Source organism: Leucopleurus acutus, assembly GCF_964270905.1.
Source record: "Leucopleurus acutus genome assembly, chromosome: 11".
In the NCBI taxonomy this organism is placed as follows: domain Eukaryota; kingdom Metazoa; phylum Chordata; class Mammalia; order Artiodactyla; family Delphinidae; genus Leucopleurus; species Leucopleurus acutus.
Window position 1 is genome coordinate 66,116,254 of NC_139152.1, and position 18,502 is coordinate 66,134,755.

The 18,502-nt window shown below is 38.4% G+C and overlaps 1 protein-coding gene across 4 annotated transcripts in view; it reads right to left on the reverse strand.

Moving 5' to 3' along the window:
- Nucleotides 1–18,502, reverse strand: part of LIN7A (lin-7 homolog A, crumbs cell polarity complex component) — a 280,103-nt gene that overhangs the window by 169,389 nt on the left and 92,212 nt on the right. For 2 of the 4 annotated variants that reach the window (XM_082850022.1, XM_082850021.1), the window contains exon 4: nt 17,131–17,340. In XM_082850022.1, coding sequence (XP_082706148.1) covers nt 17,131–17,340 — 210 coding nt within the window. Of the gene's footprint in view, nt 1–3,848; nt 4,347–17,130; nt 17,341–18,502 lie in introns of those variants that run through there. The other 2 variants (XM_082850023.1, XM_082850020.1) reach the window with 2 other exon arrangements.

The window sequence follows — 18,502 nt, forward strand, 5'->3', positions numbered from 1 at the left end:
TTTGTCCATGCTAGCTTCAGTTACATGACCTGCTAGATCATTCATGTTTAAGTGTGAATGATATAAATCGAGGATGATGTTTGACTAAGAACTGGTGAAGAAGAATTATGAAACACCGCATGTTCGAATTTTTGTTTTTTACTAATGGCTCCTAAGATGAAAAACTGCAGTGATTTCGAGGCTGACAGATGTGAGATCCCAGAGAGAGTTACGAATCAGTCGACCTAGAAATTCTTTTGAAAATGAAATGAGTTGGTTTTATATTTCTCCTTTAGTACGATTATTATTGATCCTCTCCTCCCATTTCCCCAAATAACAATGTATTGTAACAAAGAAACATAGCTGTTCCCTACATAACAGGTTCATCATGAGATCTGTTTCTTCTCTCATTAAAACATTAAGTTATATCTACCCCTGGTTACCCTGCCTCATATTCCAGCCCCTTCTAGACCACTCTTCACGTTGCAATCACGGCAGTCTTTCTAAAATGCATATTTGATCGTATCACTCTCTTGCTTAAAATCCGTCTAAATCCCCATATTGCTCAGATACGGCCCTAGCTTTGCAGTCCAGTGTGCCTCATTACAATCTAGGCCCTGCTTACATTTTTAGCCTCATTTGCCAACTCTTAAGGGTCCAAATGGAAGAACTGGCCTGGCCATGTTCTCTCGTGTCTGGACTCTAGCATGGTTTACTCTGAGGTGGCCCTTTCATGCTCCTTGCTGCCTCCATCCACCTACCCAGCACCTACTTGCCTATGAGTTTTCTTCACAGAAGGAACCACCTCTGGCCCTCCCATGCCTGGGTTAGATGCCCCTGTTATGATCTCCCATGAAACCCCATACTTATCCTTATTTACAAAATAGCCTATGTTGCAAAGATCGTCTTCTTCCCTATTTCCTCCCCATACCTGTAAGCGTGAAATCAGGGGGTTTTATTTTTTATTTCACTGGTGACTAAGACAATACCAGGCCCAATAATATTTTGCCAAATGAATGAATGAATAATTATCTAAGTTTTATGGATTGATTAATGTTCATCAACAAACTTGTAACTTAACGATGTTGTCACTTCTCAGAGAAAACATAATGATTTCTTATTTAAACCAATGGCTGCCCCCTTAATTATGAACTAGTAACAATCAACACAATTAACTTACATAGTAAATAAATAATTTATAATTATTTAATTAATTAATTTAAATAATTTATATAGTACCTACTACGTGTCAGGAACTATGTTATGCCACTTGAACACCAAAACATAAAAACAAGGTAGCCGCTATTATTACCATCTCTTAGCAGTGAGGAAACTAAGGTTCAGAGAAGTTACCAGATTGCTTCGTAAACTCCATAAATTACACTGAATTAATCTGTGAGAGTTAATTTGCCCAGTGCATTTAGAGTGCTTAGGAAATGCCTGGCCTGTAAGCTCTCAAAGGAAGGCTTTTCTGTTACTACAGAAAAGTCAATTTTGTTACTACACTTAAAGGGCTGCCTGTTTTATTTCTACACCTAGTGTTTGGGGATTTTCAAACTACCATTAATATAGTGGCATATACATTGAGTAGAAGATACATTTTTTGAAAAGTTGCATATTTTTAATTAGCAAAAACTTTAAAAATTAAAACTGTGAGCTCCTACTGCCAAATTCACCTCTACCTTCTTTGTTTCTTCTCCAACATGCCAGTACTCTTCCATCTTAGGGACTTTGCATTGATTCTTTCCTCTGCCTGGAATGTTCCTCCCTAGATACTCATGCGGCTCCCCCCGCCTCATCTCCTTGATTCCTCTTCTCAAATACCACCTTCTCACTGAGGCTACTCTGCCCAGCAGCGCACACTCCTCTCTCTACCCTGACACCCCCTATCCTCCTTAATCTTTATTATGGTTAATAATAAATACTTTTTGAATGAATGAATGCATGTTAAGACTATGTCCAGGCAATGTTCTACAACCTCGTTTGGCCACATATGTGCTCCAGATACAGGGCATTTATGTATATTTTGTCAATATACTGCCCTATTTAGTAGCTCTCAAACTTAGGGTTTGGTGGAGTAGCTGAGCAGGTGATAATGGTTTGATCTAGGAAGAGTAACACAACGAAGAGAGGTAAAGCTAAAAGTTCAGCTTAGGTTACCCACGTTCCTATAAATAATTGAAAGTGCGTCAGAGGGAATTTTAATGACTATATTTGACTTGTTTTCTTCACAGAATAATCAAACATGCTTACTAAAAAATTCCACATAATTAAACTCTCGATGATTTCCTTAAAAATTAAATAAATTTATTAGAGGCCAAGCAGGTTTAAGTGATTGGGGTACTTTGTGGAACACTCAAAATATGTGCAAAATTATATTCAATGCAACTGAAGGAAAACATATCTTAATACCTACAGATGTTGACACCATAAAATGATGTGTGATCTGATAACTAGCATCAGACAGCTTTGCATTATCCCTCCTGCCAACTGCATCCAACAAAACAGGACCCATGTGAAATGATGTGTGCAATGGGTCCCTGTGGTAATTAGCTAGAAATTACTACATCCTGGTCAGTAATATTTAAAATTGCTTCTAACATTGTATAAGAGTAAAGAGCAACATAATAATGATCATTTAATATAAACTTTAAAAAAATTTAAACAGATCATGGGCACAAAAATAAAGAGAATTTCAGGATTAGCAGCTGTCCCACTCCTAGGCTTGTGGCCAGCCTTTCAGATCTGTTGTGAAACTCAGAGGGCTCTGGTACCCTGAAGACTTCACTGTTAGACTTTATTGAGTAGTCAAATAGATACTGTGCCTTCTAGACTTAGGCAGAAGAGAAAAGTGGCAAGGCCTTAGCATATTTCTGTTTATGACATATTGACACACAATTTCTCCAAATCACCCAAACCTACAGCTCAGGCCAATCGTAAGTAATGTGGTCCTGTCTATTTATGAAAAACTTAACTTGATGTTTCTAGGAGAATTAGATAGAAGTGAGCTCCTTTAGGGTATGAGCTATGATTTGTTTAAACTGTCCCTTTCCCAGTGCCAAGCACATGGCACGTGGTTAATAATTCTTTTTTGGCAGTCTGATTGAAGCCTTTAAAGTGGTATTCTTAAAATACTGTTTGCCTGTAGAGACAGGTTCAATAATGGTGAGCGGTCAATCTCCTTGCCTTTGTTATAGAAGGTAGTTAGGGTCAACTGCAGGGCTCCTCCTCACAGATCCTCAATTCAGAGACAAGCCTTAGATAAAGTCTCTTTTCAAGAATTGGCCTCATTTGTGAAATTCCGCGCATGCTATGATTTGGTAGAAGTCCATTCTATTCACGTACACCGTACAGTGTATAATGTATGCAATTTAGATTTTAATGGTGCACCTAATATTTGGTTTGTATCAGTCTCCTTGAAATTGGACCCGTTTAGTTTAAGAAAATGGTTCTCAACCAGGCATGATTTCACCCCTCAGGGGAGAGCTGGCAATGTCTGGAGACACTTTTGTTGGTCACCACTGGAGGCGGGGAGTGTGACTGGCCAGGAATGCCGGCCAAACATCCTACAATAGACAGAACAGCCTCTCCAACAAAGACTTATTCAGTTTACAATATCAACTGTTCTAAGGTTGAGAAACTCTGATTAAGACAAATTAATTTAGTGAAAAGTTTACGAAGCAGAATTTTTTTAAAAAATAAAGTTTTCTACTTTAAAATGCTGCCAGTTTGCTAGAACTCAGTTAATTCATTTAAAATTACCCGCAGCCTAAAACCTATGCCCTCTCCAAAACCAGATGAAATCATTCTATTTTGTATACTTTCACATGGATGACCTGCAGACACCACAATTTGCTAAGTAATGGGCACCTCACTTTCTTGCCTGAAACACCTTTTTTTTTTTTAATTGCCAAGTCACTGGAACACGTTTTGGACCATCACCAAGTGGAACTGTACTCTTAGGCCCCGAAATGCAGTTTTCTCTACATTTGTCCACGATGCCTGTGGGCTCCCGCCTCTGACCTGACATCACCGAGTCCTCCTGAGAGCTCAGCCTGAAACATCTTTTCTCCTGTATCCACAAGAGGCAGGAACCATGCCAGAAACTTAGGACTTCCTTGGTAATTCCCTCTCCTTTACCTCTCACATCTAGTCAACCGCCAGGTCTTGCTTATAGTACCATTACCTCCAAAATAGTTTTGAAATCTCTTCCTTTCTCTCCATCCTAATTCTTTTCTTGCAAGACGTTCATCATGTCTCTCCAAAACTCCTAGGAGTTTCCTAGTTGATCTCCCCACGTCCAGTTTTTTCTCCACTCCTTCACATACTCCCACTCCCACATGCTGGCAGTTGCCAGACCAACTTATCTAAATGCAAAAAAAAAAAACATGTTATGTTGGCCATTTCCTACCACCTTCAAATGGTAAGTCCAGACTACTTATCATGGTTTATGGGGCACACTACGACACGGCCCCTGCCCACCCCTCCAAACCCAATCCCACCACACTTTGCCTTACTCTTTCGCTACAGACATCATGCTGTTTCTTACATTTGTGCATTATGTTGTCTCCTCTGCCTGGAATAACCCTCCATCAACCGACATTTCTATAGATAACTACTATTTATCCTTTTAAAATTCTACTTATATATCATCTCCTCTACAAAGCCAGAAGGTGTTTCTCGTTTTTAAAAATTCTGAACTGTCTGCCAACACTGTCCACATTATCCAATGGCAATAACTGGCTGGAACTGTGTTGGGACATTTCCTCTCTAGATTGCCACAGTTCCCACTTGGTCATCTCCATTCATTTATATAATCTCCTCTTGGTCCCCACTGTAGTCAAATTTATCTCTCCTACTCTAAGGGGAGCCAAATCTACTTTTACAAAACCAAATCTATTACAGCATCATGCTCCCTTGGCTTTCAGAAGTAGAAGCTCAGTGACTGTCTAGAATCCTCAAGTTTTCTAATGTCACATTTTACTATATTTCTGAATATGTACTGACTACTGCATATGTGGTGATGAGTTCAGAACGAAAAAGCTGAGTTGAGATGCAGGTGCTGGGTGAAAAGCTAGGCTCAGGCTGATTTTAGGAGATCAAATCTTGTGCATACCAGCCTTGCAGAGATTTAAATTCATGCTCAGTCAAAAACATAACTGCAACATATTCAGACTTTAACTCCAGGATGTAAAGTCTCAGTGCCTTGCTTCATATTCAAAGTTACCTTCCTAAGTCTTAAGCTACGCCATATTTGCATAGTTGTTGGTGATAACAGGCACACCTATGAATAAAAACATGACTTCTGAGAAGTGTTTAGGTGCCACTGAAGGGCTACAATGTAATTTACAGGGCTACAATGTAATTTACATTTCAGAGTAAAGTCAGCAGTAAAAAAGTTACCAACAAATGATTCTGTATCTATGAGAAGACAGAGCAAACCAAGGAGGGAAGGCTTATGGTTTAATATGAGACACTTTGCAACTGCATTAAAACTGTCCACACCCCATGGCTGAGCTTAGAAACTGTGGTTCTGGCACCACAACATCTAAGACTCTCTCACTGAAGTTCCCACAGCTGAGGCTCAGCAACTAACATTTGAGTTAAAGTTTGGGCATGTTACATGAACCCCCCAGTAATCACATGCAGCTCATGAAGTGTTATTTGATTCCCATCTGTATCCGTGTCTTCTTTCTTTGAGTGTATAATCAGGAACAAGATCATAATCCATTCTATAAAACTGTACAAACTCTGAGACTTAACTCGGTTTGCATTTCACTGGGTACACCTATGGAGCTGTGGCTATATTAACAACATTCCGACTTTGCTTTAGGCTGGTACCAGTAGTCTCCAGGCCAACATTTAGTAAGTTAGAAGAATGGTCCTTCTCAAGCAGGTTGGGCTTAAATCGAATCATAAAGCATAGCTTTTAGGTAACAGAAATTGGTTTCTCCAGTAATGGTTAAAACAATAACTGGTAATTGGGTTTGATGAGTTTCATAAAGCATAAATGATGCCAGAACGTGACCTAGCACAGAACTTGAAGGCAAGCACTGTATTCCTTCAAGGTGAACTGCTTATTTCTCAGCCAATAGAAGGATCCTTACTCTGTTTACATTTTCTGCTTTTGTAAATTAAGACTTTGCTGCCACAAGAACCATGAAGACATCCATCTGGGGGTTTGATGAAAAGGCTGTTTACTAATAATATACAGCAATAATGCTATATTTTTGTGGAAAGATAAAGTCATATTTTTGCCAGTGCTATATTTATCAATTCTCTCTTTTACCTTCATTAGGAAAGGTAGATAGGATGCTGTCATTACATCAGTTTTACAGATGTAAGGACGCCCAAAAATCCAATGACTTGCCAATAATCAACAGCACATGAGTGGGAGCTAACTGCTTTTGAAATTAGAATATTTAATGAGAGACTTTTATTGTCCCTTGAAAATAAAAAGAGCAGAGGAAATGACTTAGTCTGAGCTGAAAGTTTATATCTACATGCAAGAAAATTGTAAGACAGGAAGGAGACTATTACCTGCCTTAAAGAAATTTATATTAACAGTTAATAATAATTAATAGTTAGCAGCTATTGGGGTTTTTAAAATTATTTTATTTATTTATCATTTTTGGCTGTCTTGGGTTTTCGTTGCTGTGCATGGGCTTTCTCTAATTGTGGCGAGTGGGGGCTACTCCTTGTTGCTGTGCACGGGGTTCTCATTGCAGTGGCTTCTCTTGCCGCGGAGCACGGGCTCTAGGCACGTGCGCTTCAGTAGTTGTGGCACATGGGCTCAGTAGTTGTGGCCTGTGGGCTCTAGAGCACAGGCTCAATAGTTGTGGCACACGGGCTTAGTTGCTTCGCGGCATGTGGGATCCTCCCGGAGCAGGGCTCGAACCCGTGTTCCCTCCACTGGCAGGCGGATTCTTAACTACCGCACCACACGGGAAGTCCCAGCTATTGGGTTTTTAAAAGATATATGCCATAGTGGCAGATACTTTCACACACTTTCTCTTATTTTAATCTTCAGATCAGCCATGTGAGAAAGATCGTATTATCTGTTTTACAGATGATGAAATAGAGTCCCCAAATTGTAAATGGTCATATTATGTTAGACTATCCTTAAACTCCTCAGAAACTATAAGAACTTGAAATGTAATGACTTATTTGAAATGTTGAAAATATCAATTGACAATAAAGTAAAAGGTTTCTAATTTCCATTAAAAGTAGTGATAAAAAGACAGAAAACTACTTCTAAAGTTATCAGATGCCAGATCTTATTTAAGTGGTTTAAGGGTTTAGTAAGAAAATTTCAATATAGAAAAAATAATAATACTACACTAAAACAGAAAAAGTATAAGACACTTCAGTTTTTAGTGACTAGCCATAGTAGGTATCAGAAATTCTTAGCATAATACCAGATTTCAGAATTGACGGACAACATCGAGATTCCCATTGCACTTAGAATAAAATATAACCTTTTTGGTAGCACCTATAGGAATCTGCCCTATCTGGCTTCCACCACTCTTCAGCTCATCTTATCCGACTCTCCATGACCCAGTCTCTCTGCTCTTTTTTCAGCCAATCCTGAGACAGGCTGGGACCTGAGACTGGGACCCTTTGCTGCAGGGCTTGCACCTGGACAAACGTCTCCTCCAGCAACAAAATACAAAGAAACTATAAGGGACCAAAAATAACTGCATGCATGCACAGTTGGGGCAAATTACGGACAACAAGATAACAAAAGGACCAAATCCTATTGCTACTTCTGAAGAGCCAGGAGCAAAAACAAGATGTTGGGAGCAAAAGCAGGGTATTGCGCATGCCCCCTGCACTCAACACCACCAAAGGGGTGGGCAAAGCACCTAAGCCATCCCTCCGGCCAGACCCCTGGACACACCCCTACCCTCACCCCATATAGGAATGAGCTCGCCCCTCCTTGGGGAGCGAGCAAGGGAACCTGTTACTTATTTTCGCTCCCCCGTGCTGTAGCAGGGGCCCCAGTAAAGCCTTGCCTGAATTTCTTGTCTGGTTTCTTATCAATTTCTATTGACTAAGGAAGGCCAAGAACCCTGGTAGGTAACAATCCTACACTGCAAGTCATGGACTTTCTTGCCTGGATACCTTCACACAAGCTTTCTTCTGATGATGACTGACTTGTACTTGCCCTTAGTCTCAGCTTAAATGTCACCCCTCAAAGAGGCTATCCCTAACACTATTAAAAGGAGCTCCTCTTATTCTTTTATATGGCACCTTGTTTTCTTCCCCTTTTCCCCCTTTAACACTTGTTATAGTACTTCATTATGAGGCAGTGTTATATTCTGAAGTATTGATATAAATTTGTGTTTTTTCTGTACTTCCCCTCCCCCTTTGCTTCCTTCAGCTTACATCTACAGAGCAAACAAAGAACTCAGAAATAGCTGAAAGACTTTGACTTTGACAGTAAGGCAGAAATGCATTGCCCCCCCCCCCCCCGCATTATCCAAAGGCTAGATAGAGATTGGGGCCGGGGGGCGGGGGGCAGGAGGAAGAGAAGGATGAAAAGCTTCACTGATTATACAGGCAGAAGTAAAAGGAGAAAAGTATTCAAAGTGGGAGGGGAAAAAGAAAGTTGCATTGTCAGAACCAGGAGTAGGTGGAAAATACTCAGCACATACTGTCCTGAGAGTGGAAAACCAGTGTGCTCATGGTCTGTGGACAAGTGATCCCTTTCCATAGTCCTGGAAACTTGTAAACCCTCTGAATTTAGAATAATGGTTTTCAAAGACATCAGGTCTTATTCACTGGAACCTGTAAATGTTGCCTTGTATGGAAAAAGGGTCCTTGCTGATATGATCAACTTAAGAATTTTGAGATGAGATTACCTTGACTTACGCCCTAAATGCAATCAGAAGTGTCCTTGTAAGAAAGAAGTAGAGGGAGATTCAACATAGAAGCTGCAAGGAGCAAGAAGCAAATTCTCCCCTAGAGCCTCTGGAGGGAGTCCAGCCCTGCTAACACCCTGGTTTGGGGTCATTCAAACTGATTTCTGAGTTCTGACCTCCAGAAATGTGGGAGGATAAACCTCTATTGTTTAAGGCGTCAGGTTCACGGTAATTTGTTACAGCAGCCACAGAAACTAATACACACATGGAGTAAAAATCTCATTACTCTGACCAGTGTGGAACTGAACTGAATCTCTGGGGGAATTTCCTTTATGCTGGGGTAAGTGATGGCTATACCACCAGTTACATATACATGGATATGTATACAGGCATACCTTGGAGATACTGAGGGTTTGGTTCCAGACCACCACAATGAAGCAGATATCACAATAAAGTGAGTCACACGTACTTTTTGGTTTCTTAGTGTATATAAAATTATGTTTACACTACTCTGTAATCTATAAAGTGTACAATAGAATTAGGTCTAAAAAAACAATATGTATACCTAAATTTTAAAATATTGCTAAAAAATGCTAACCATCATCTTACAATGCAAGGTTGCCACAAACCTTCAATTTGTAAAAAACTCAATTATCTGCAAAGCACAATGAACAAGGTATGCCTGTATGTTTATCATTATCATCATCACTATTTTCTACTCTTTACTGGACAGAAAGTTCCACGAAGGTTATAACCCTTTCTCTTTTGTTCACATTTATACCCAGGTCTCTGTTTAGCAGCTGTCACATAATAAGTGCTTTACAAATAATTGGGTTTTTTTTTTTTTTTTTTTTGCGGTACGCGGGCCTCTCACTGTTGTGGCTTCTCCCGTCGGACGGGCAGGCTCAGCGGCCAGGGCTCACGGGCCCAGCCGCTCCGCGGCATGTGGGATCTTCCCGGACCGGGGCACGAACCCATGTCCCCTGCATTGGCAGGCGGACTCTCTACCACTGCGCCACGAGGGAAGCCCCTACAAATAATTGTTGAATGAATGAAAAGTATTGCTAAAATAGCACAAAATGAGAAAAACACAAACAACAAATGGTAAAAATAACTACGAAAAAGACTGTACTAGAAGAAAACTGAATAGTCAAATACCCATTACTAGCAATCTAAATAGAGATTTAGGCCAGTCTGACCCCATGGGTGGGAATGCTTTCCAGCATATAGAGACCTGTACTTTAATACTTGCTAAATGTGAGTGTATTCTGGCATTGATACATTTTCGGTCAATTTCATCAGCATAACCTCAGGGTATGCTCAAAGCTCAAGTTGGTCTATTAACGTCTGAGAGCTAATGTACCTGGTGCCCGTTTCCTGTAGGCTGAAATCGCAGGGCGGGAATGTAGCAGTTCTGGCCTGTGAGTTATTGTTACCTGCTCGGTTGGGATAGCACAATATTCTTCTATTCTGCTTTTTAAGTGAGAAGATCTATCATGAGCCAATTCAGAATGAAGGGGACTAGAACACTACCTGTTCAATGTTGCGAAATATACCGGATTATGTTGCCTTGTTTGTGCCATTCCTAAAGTGACTGGGTTAAGGCAACATAATCGTACTTGTCTTGGAGCCTTCACAATTGTGAGTGGAGTGTCACATGAAATTATTCAGAGAACAAAAATTTTCAGCACTTAACTGAAATTCCAGCTTGCACTCCTATTTAATTATAACCCAAACAATCTCGCACTCAGCTGCCCAGCAAGGTAAAGAATCTGGTAACAATTCCTTGGCAAAGAGAATCTGAGAATAGCTTTACTTGAGGCCTCCTAGCCTAGAACTCAGAGCTGCTCATGCCAGGCCTCTACAGGGACCCAAAGGCTGAGGCTCTGCTTTGCCTTCCCCCTCTTTATGCCTGTATGGCTTCCCTCTAACAGCTGCGTGGACCCCCAAGAGTGAGTGTGGATCAGGGCTGTCACTGGCTGTTCAGGCCACACTCTGGCCCTGTGCTTTCTGTGCCTGACACAAGGTGGAGTGATGGGTTAGGCAGGGATGGAACCATCGAACACATTCATACCAAACTCTCTGCACCCCCTCAGGATTCTGAGCCGTTTGAAGTCAAGTAAATGCCTCCTTTTCCAAAATGCTACTGTTTTTTAGGAATGGTTCTTAACTTTTTAAAGGTCAAAGCCCTTTATGAGAAACAGAAAAACAACAGACCCTCTCCCAACAAAAAATGCTTATGCAAACCTATAAAAGTTAAAAAAAATTTAAAAAACCACTTGATCATTTCTATACCATACAGGAAAATACTCATCTTTTAAGGGCTAAGATATTTATTTACCCTTAAATTAGGATGAATAAGGCCAGACTGCCCAGGTTAGACTCTCCACTTCTGTCATTCAGTAGCTGTACAAACTTGGGCAAGTCATTTGATCTCGCTCTTCCTCAGTTTCCTCATTTGTAAAATAAGAGTGACAATAAGAGCACCTACCACAAAAGATCATTATGAGGAAATAATAAATTCAATATGTAAAGTGCTTACAATGGTGCCTGGAGTTAAACAAATATATATGGAGCTTTGACTAGATAGGTGCTGTTCTAAGACTGAAGGCAATGAACAAAAATTACTGCTGTCAATGGGGCATGTGTTTTTAATGTAGAGCTTAAATTTTCATAGAAATCTTATAGTGTATTTCATAGTAATTAAAAATATCTTCTTATGTATATTTTCTCTTTGTTCAGATAATAGATAAGTAAGATTTAATACAGATTTCCCATCTGGGATGCTGTAGGTTCACAGAGCTCAGATCTAGACAGTTCTAATTTGTGTTTCATCCTCATTCCACACCTGATAGCCTTTCTGTATAAATAATTTGGGCTGTGAGGACTCACCCTTAACTTGGCATAGGTATTTATAAAATGGGAGAAAAGCCAGATTCCAGGAAAACAATTTATGCTGTCCCATCCCTCAAGTTTTACTTATTCATCTGTTATGCTTAAAAATCAATTAGCACTGTTCATACACTGTATCAACAGCTTTATTTAGGATTAACTACTGGGCAAATTTAACTGCAATTTCCCTACCAATGATGCTCTAAAACAATGCCTGGATTTCAGGAGCTAATGAAGGTCTCTTTTGACTATGACATATTTTTAAAGTTCTTATGCTTTTATTTTTATCTTTCTGCCCTGTGCCTTCCTGTCTCCACCTGTCCTCTCTCCCATCAGCACCAGGAGGATATCATATTTCAGGTTGATTCTTGTGGACTCTCTCCCTTTTAAAAAATTATTAGGAAATAATTATTGAATCACAGGAAGTTAAAAAGAAATGTACAGGGAGGTCCTATGCACCCTTTACCCAGCTTCCCTAAATATTAACATCTTTTAAAACAACTGTATAATATTAAAACCAGGGCATTGACATAGGCTCAGTCCACGGAGCTTATTCAGATTTCATTGGGATTTACTTTTTAAGTAACCAGTTATTACATTTGGTAAGCATCGGTTATGATCACAATAAAGGCTGAAATTTCACTTCTTGTGTGTGTATTTGGTGTGGGCCTGTGTGTGCACATGTGTGTGTATCCATTTGTGTATGTGTGTGTGTGTGTGTGTGAGAGAGAGAGAGAGAGAGAGAGAGAGAGAGAGAGAGAGAGAGAGAGAGAGAGAGAACAAACTCTGACCCTACCCTTTTCATGAGACTTTTGAGGAACAAATGGGAGAATTTTAGGTAAATACTGTTCATAAACTGTAAAATGCTAGATAAATAAAAAGCATTATATTGTAGTATATGTCTAATGCTCTGTTCAAGAAAAAACGTCTCATTAGTAGGGTACACAGAGAGTAGGTAGAGCCTACTTACCTGTATAAGGAGGGTGTGTGTGTGTGTGTGTGTGTGTGTGTGTGTGTAGGGGTATTTAGGAGTCTCAGCAAAATCCCATCTGAAAACACAGTACACAGTTAGAAGGGACCTTGGGATCAACTGTTCCAGTCCTCTACATTGTACACATATTTTGAAATACTCTTGCTGGTTAGTCTTCTAATCTCTGATTAAAACTTCAAATGATGGGCACATACTGACTAATGATTCAGTCTTTCCCTATGTGTTTAAAGGTCCTTCCTTATAATAAGCTGTAATCTGCCTTCCCTGTGGCTTTTATCCACTGGTCTTGGTTCTGCCATCTGCTGCCACACACAATGGAGGACAAGTGAAGGCAGCCATCGTTCCCCTGAGTCTCTTCTCTACCCTGAACAAGGCAAGTCCTTCTTTCCGTACAAGACTGCTTGACTCTGGATGAGCTTCTTGTTCTCTCCAAGGATGCAACCACGATCAAAGTACAATGGGGTGTGAGCTGAACAGCATATTCAGAGCTGGACCAGTCTCCTCCTCTGTCTGTACATGATACTTATATTAATGGGCCCTATGATTACATTAACATCTTTTTCTGTTTTTCATTTTTCCCCTCAACTTGCTTCATTTTTCTCTTGAAATCAATTGAAATCCCCTGGGCTTTTGTTTTTTTTTAAAGTGTAAATTTGCCTTGTTATTTAGCCATTCCTTCCTGATTCTGCACACAGGTAGCTAGTTTTCTGGGCAAATGAGCAGGACGTCATGTAGATTCTTATTAAATTAGGCCTGTTGTACCATTCTATTGATATTTTTTGTATCCAGACTCAATCACTAAATGTATTTACTGACCCTGCTGGCTGCATGTTGGCTGTAACCTTTATATACAGCCCTTTAGATCCTTCTCAAAATTGCTGATGAAACACTTTGGTATAAAAGGGCAAAAAGGAGATCATTAGAAAGCTATAAATTCTAACTATACCACTGTGACCTCCTGTTACCGTTAAATTTTAATTGAGCATTCAGCTCTAAGTTTTTACTGAGGATTGACCTAAGAAGTAGCCATGCGCAAAAAGCCTCTGTGTAAAATTCTATAAAATTTTATTAGGCGATTCAATATCTCATTTGTAAAAATCCCATGGGAAATTTCTCCTGGAACTCAGGGATAGAAAAAAATCCCTACCAATGCTAGCTGAGCTGGTATAAGTTTCCTTCTGCTTTGATTTCTAAGAGGCTAAGAGAAAAAAAAGTACTTGCTCTACTGCTGTATCTTTTCTTTATTTCTATTTATTGATTTTCTTCCCTTCTATCCCACTTCATTACCTAACATGCCATGTTAATAAATCCGTATTAACATATTTTACTTTTTATCAGATATCATGATATATCCTTTCTAAAAGCAGATAGGGCATAAAAACGAACACGCATAATTAAGACATCTTTTCATGTGTCTTTTCAGACGTTTAAAGGTCCATGCAACAATTTCTTACTTTTCAAGTAGGACACTAGGAAATTTTCCCCAGAGTACTTGTACTGAAGTAGTAAGGTTTGCTTCAGCCCTTCAAATCACTTCCTTCCAAAATTTGTTCTCAGTTTAGAATGGCATGTTCTGAAAATCTTCCATGTTAATTTCCCCAAATGGTACTTTATTTTAAAGTGTAAATTTGATCATTTGCTAACATTTTCTCTTTTTGGCCCTTCCATTACAGAATTTTTTTTTTTTCATTAAATACTGCCATCTGCCTGGAATTATTTATCCTGAAAAGACTTGTGGATTCAATGTTAGGAGCCCAGGGTTGTTGCCTTGGATTAACTACTTTGTGTGACTATTGGAAACCCACTGGGTCATGAAATTTCTCATTTACAGAAGGAAAACTACCTTTTGATGAATATCTGATAAATATTAGTACTGTTAAAATGTATATAACTTACTTTTAAGTACTTTAAAATAGGTAGTTTATAATGTATAGTTTGATTATATAGATGTACAATGTTTTAAACTCCAAACTTAGAAGCTTAAAGCAGTCTAGGTGGTCAGCAAACATTATAGAGTGTTACCAAGGCAACATTCTAGAGGTTGGTCACTACAAAAGCATTTGTTATACCCATCTTGATGCTTTGTTTTATTAGCAACATATGTCAGAAATGGATTCCCACTGGCACAATTAGTGACTTATTAACTAGCATTATAAATGGAACTTAATCGACAAAATTAAAGGTTTTAAATATAAGTGGAATACTAGAGATTTTGGAGATGTCCCCCACCTTTGCATGACCAGGTTACAAAACTCTTAAGGAGGCCCACAGCCTGTACCGAAGGATCAGTGGCCTAAGTTGTACACTAAAGCTTCTTATTTCCAACTGTCAGTCTAGTAGAATTTCTGGTTGTTTGATGCTGAATATAAAGATAACAAAACCCTGGCTCTGGAACGTTGTTTCATCTGCCTCAAGTAAACCTTTTTTCCAAGGTAATGACTGGAATATCTGAATAGGCAGAGAACTAGGATATCATCAAACTTACGGAAGAGGTTGTATGAGTCTATTAATGCCTATTTGCTAGTAAATGTTTGCTAAAATATGACTATATGTGTAGCAGAATTTGCTTTAAAACTTATAGCTGGCAATAGCAATATCATAGGGGGACTGCTAACCCTTTTCAACATTCTGCAGTAACCACACTTACCTATCAAAGGTGTGTATAACCAAATTATCACAGGATAGCTCTCAACAGACATTTTGCCTCATTTTAATTTTCATCAGAGCCCTTTGAATTAGTCACTACCCCCCTTACTCAGATTAGAAAATTCAGGTTTAGGGGATATTAATCCATAAAAATATGGATATTGAGTGGCAGAGCCTGATGTGTCTGATTTCATTGCTCCAACTGCTCCCGCAGACTCCCAGATAAAGTCACATGGTCATTGCAAGGAATGGATGAGTGGTTACGAAATGGCAGCAGCTGGGTTCTCTGCAAATGTATGGGTTAAACAAAGGCTCTTTAGCCCTTCTGACAGATAGCTTAAAGTCAACTCATATTAAATTGATTTGATATATATTTACTGTTCCTTTATATATATATACACTTACCATTAATATAGTTTTGGTTCTTTTTTTGTACTTCTCATGTTTTCAAATCTATACTCTCTTTTGATCTACCCAATATATTCAGAGAAATTGTAATTTCATACACTGAGGCACAGATTACTCTGTGACATAATTGCATGACCTAGCTCTAGAGCCCTCTCCTAGAAAGCTTGACTATAAAATTATCAGTTGAAACATGCTTTGAAAAGTCATAGTTATCTAAAAGTCAATAAAAAGCTCATCTCAAAGCATTGTTGCATAGAAAAAAGTAAATGAAATGGTAATTTTAGAATTGGAATGCTTAAGGGAAATAAAATATTCATGGACTGATGATTCTGATGTACAGCAGGGATCAGTGGAGTTGAATGAATGATTTTGGGTCCTATAAAGCTACTAATCAGGCTAAAAAAATGCAAGATATAAATAGAAGAATTTACTCCATAGTTACCAACAAAATATCACATTCCAAATTCATTTATTTTGGATATTATGTCCTTAGCAGAAATCAATATGGCCACAAATAACCCAAATCTAATTTATTTTTTAAAATCTTAAGTTCTTAGAAGACAGATCCTAGGTGAACAGAAAAGTAAGTTTTGATATGTTCCTATCTATACTTCTGAAATTTATGCTTCTAGGTTAATTTTTTTATTTAAGTAGAAGTTATGGGGAAAAATTATTCATTTCACATGAAGCCATTTCATTAACTCGTTATTACACGTGGAGGTAATGGCATCCAAAGAATATGAGGTTATGAAAAAAATGTATGTTCTTAGTTTTAACTTCATGTGAAAACTAAAATAAATATGATGAATAGATAATATAATCAAACTTTTCCAGGAAAGAGGCTGATCTATTTTTGTTATACTCTAGCTGTATACCCGGCTTACAGAATTATCTGTGCATTAGCCTTTCCCATGTGTGTTATTATTACACATATTAAAATTATTCTTCCTCTTTAATGAAAATGAAAAATATATAGAGTGAGAAGTTTTAGCTTTATTTTTTAAATGTGTGTATTTGCTTATAATAACTGAATAAAAGTGACTTGAAATTATGTTCTTTTAAATATTAATTCAATTATAGTATTATATGGGGGAAATTCTACTAGTTGGGATAATATCTTGGGATGATTTTCCCACTAGGTCCTACTTATTATCCCTGAGTAAGACAAAATGAGACATCAAAACTATAAAATTGCTGCTTTTGTAGGCTTAATATCCATCAATGCTGAGGAAGCTGTTTGGACACAAAATTAAGATTTGTTCTAGGATTTCAACATTGACTTTAGTAACAGCAGGGGAAAAACAAGAATGTGCTTAGAGAGAAAAACCTCTGATTATGTTATGAACGTACCACTCCATTCACTGATAGTAGCTGGTCTCCTCGCTTGAGGCCTCCGTGTCTTTCGGCCACCCCTCCAGGAATGATGCGAGAGATATAAATGGGGGAATTTTGCTCCTTTCCTCCCATCACATTAAAACCAAGGCCTTCATCCGTTTTTGGCAGCTCGACTACCCGAGGGTGGGAATGGCCTTCACTAGCTGCAAAAGCTGCAACTGTTGCCTGAAAGAAAAGATGGTCATTTGGTGATAAAAACGAGGGAAATAAGGCTCATCACATGACTTGCAGTGTGTAGATCTGGCAACTCCTCCTATTTTATAGCATTCTCCTGTGAAAGAAAGAACACGAAAGGGAGGGGGCTTTCTTCATTTAGATGTCCTTTATAATTCTTTTCTTTGGTAAAGCTCAGCCCAACTATTGATATTTCCACCTTTCTAGACCTTACCCATTATGATAAAAATTTCCCTTCCTCATAAACATCTTTCCCACTAACCTTGGTTAGATGCAAATCTTCCTATTCTTGGACTCCAAATAGCTTTGGTACATATAATACCTACATATGGTACATAAACTATAATTACTGTACATATTGTATATATGTTGACCATGGGCACCCGAAGGGCCAAGATCGTGGCTTCCACTTCTTTGTATGACACACGGTCTAACTTGGTGTTTGCACATAAATGTATTCAATACACTGATGAGCACTTATATGTATATATACTGGTGAATACATCTAGAATTTTGCTATTGCCAAACCACTGGCTTAGAAAATTTAGTTTCTTTTTCTTTTTTAATTGAAAATGCCTAAAAGAAAAAAAAGCTAAAAGAAAATAATAGATTCAAACAGATTATAATTATTTCATATCAATATTCCATATTATTATGAGAGGTCCTCTTATCTGGCACAGGTTTTTTTCCCCTATATTTTACATTAATATTTCAACTACTGCAGTAACGTAGGCAAAATGAGCACTCCATGGTTTTATACCTAGATGTACAAAATATCATTTAATATGGATATAACTTTATTTTAAAATTCATATATATTAATTTAAACAATAAGTTGAAGGAAACAACTTACCATTAGTTTTCACCCCCCTCCCCTCCACAGAGAAGATTAAAATAGTTTCTATCAAGAAAAGATTCTTCTGCCTGCTTCTTATTTTCCACCTCTGGTAAACTGCCTTAACCACAGTTGGTTAGATACCTACTATAAAGTGATTTACTCAACACTGTGAAAATATTGATCCCCAACGACTGTACATTCTTTTCCACACACAGCATTATCACATCAATTTAGCATTATGCTACTGTCTGCATTTAGTGAAAGATAGTGAATGATATGGAAATAATGGCTTGCTTTTAGCTACATGCATTTGCT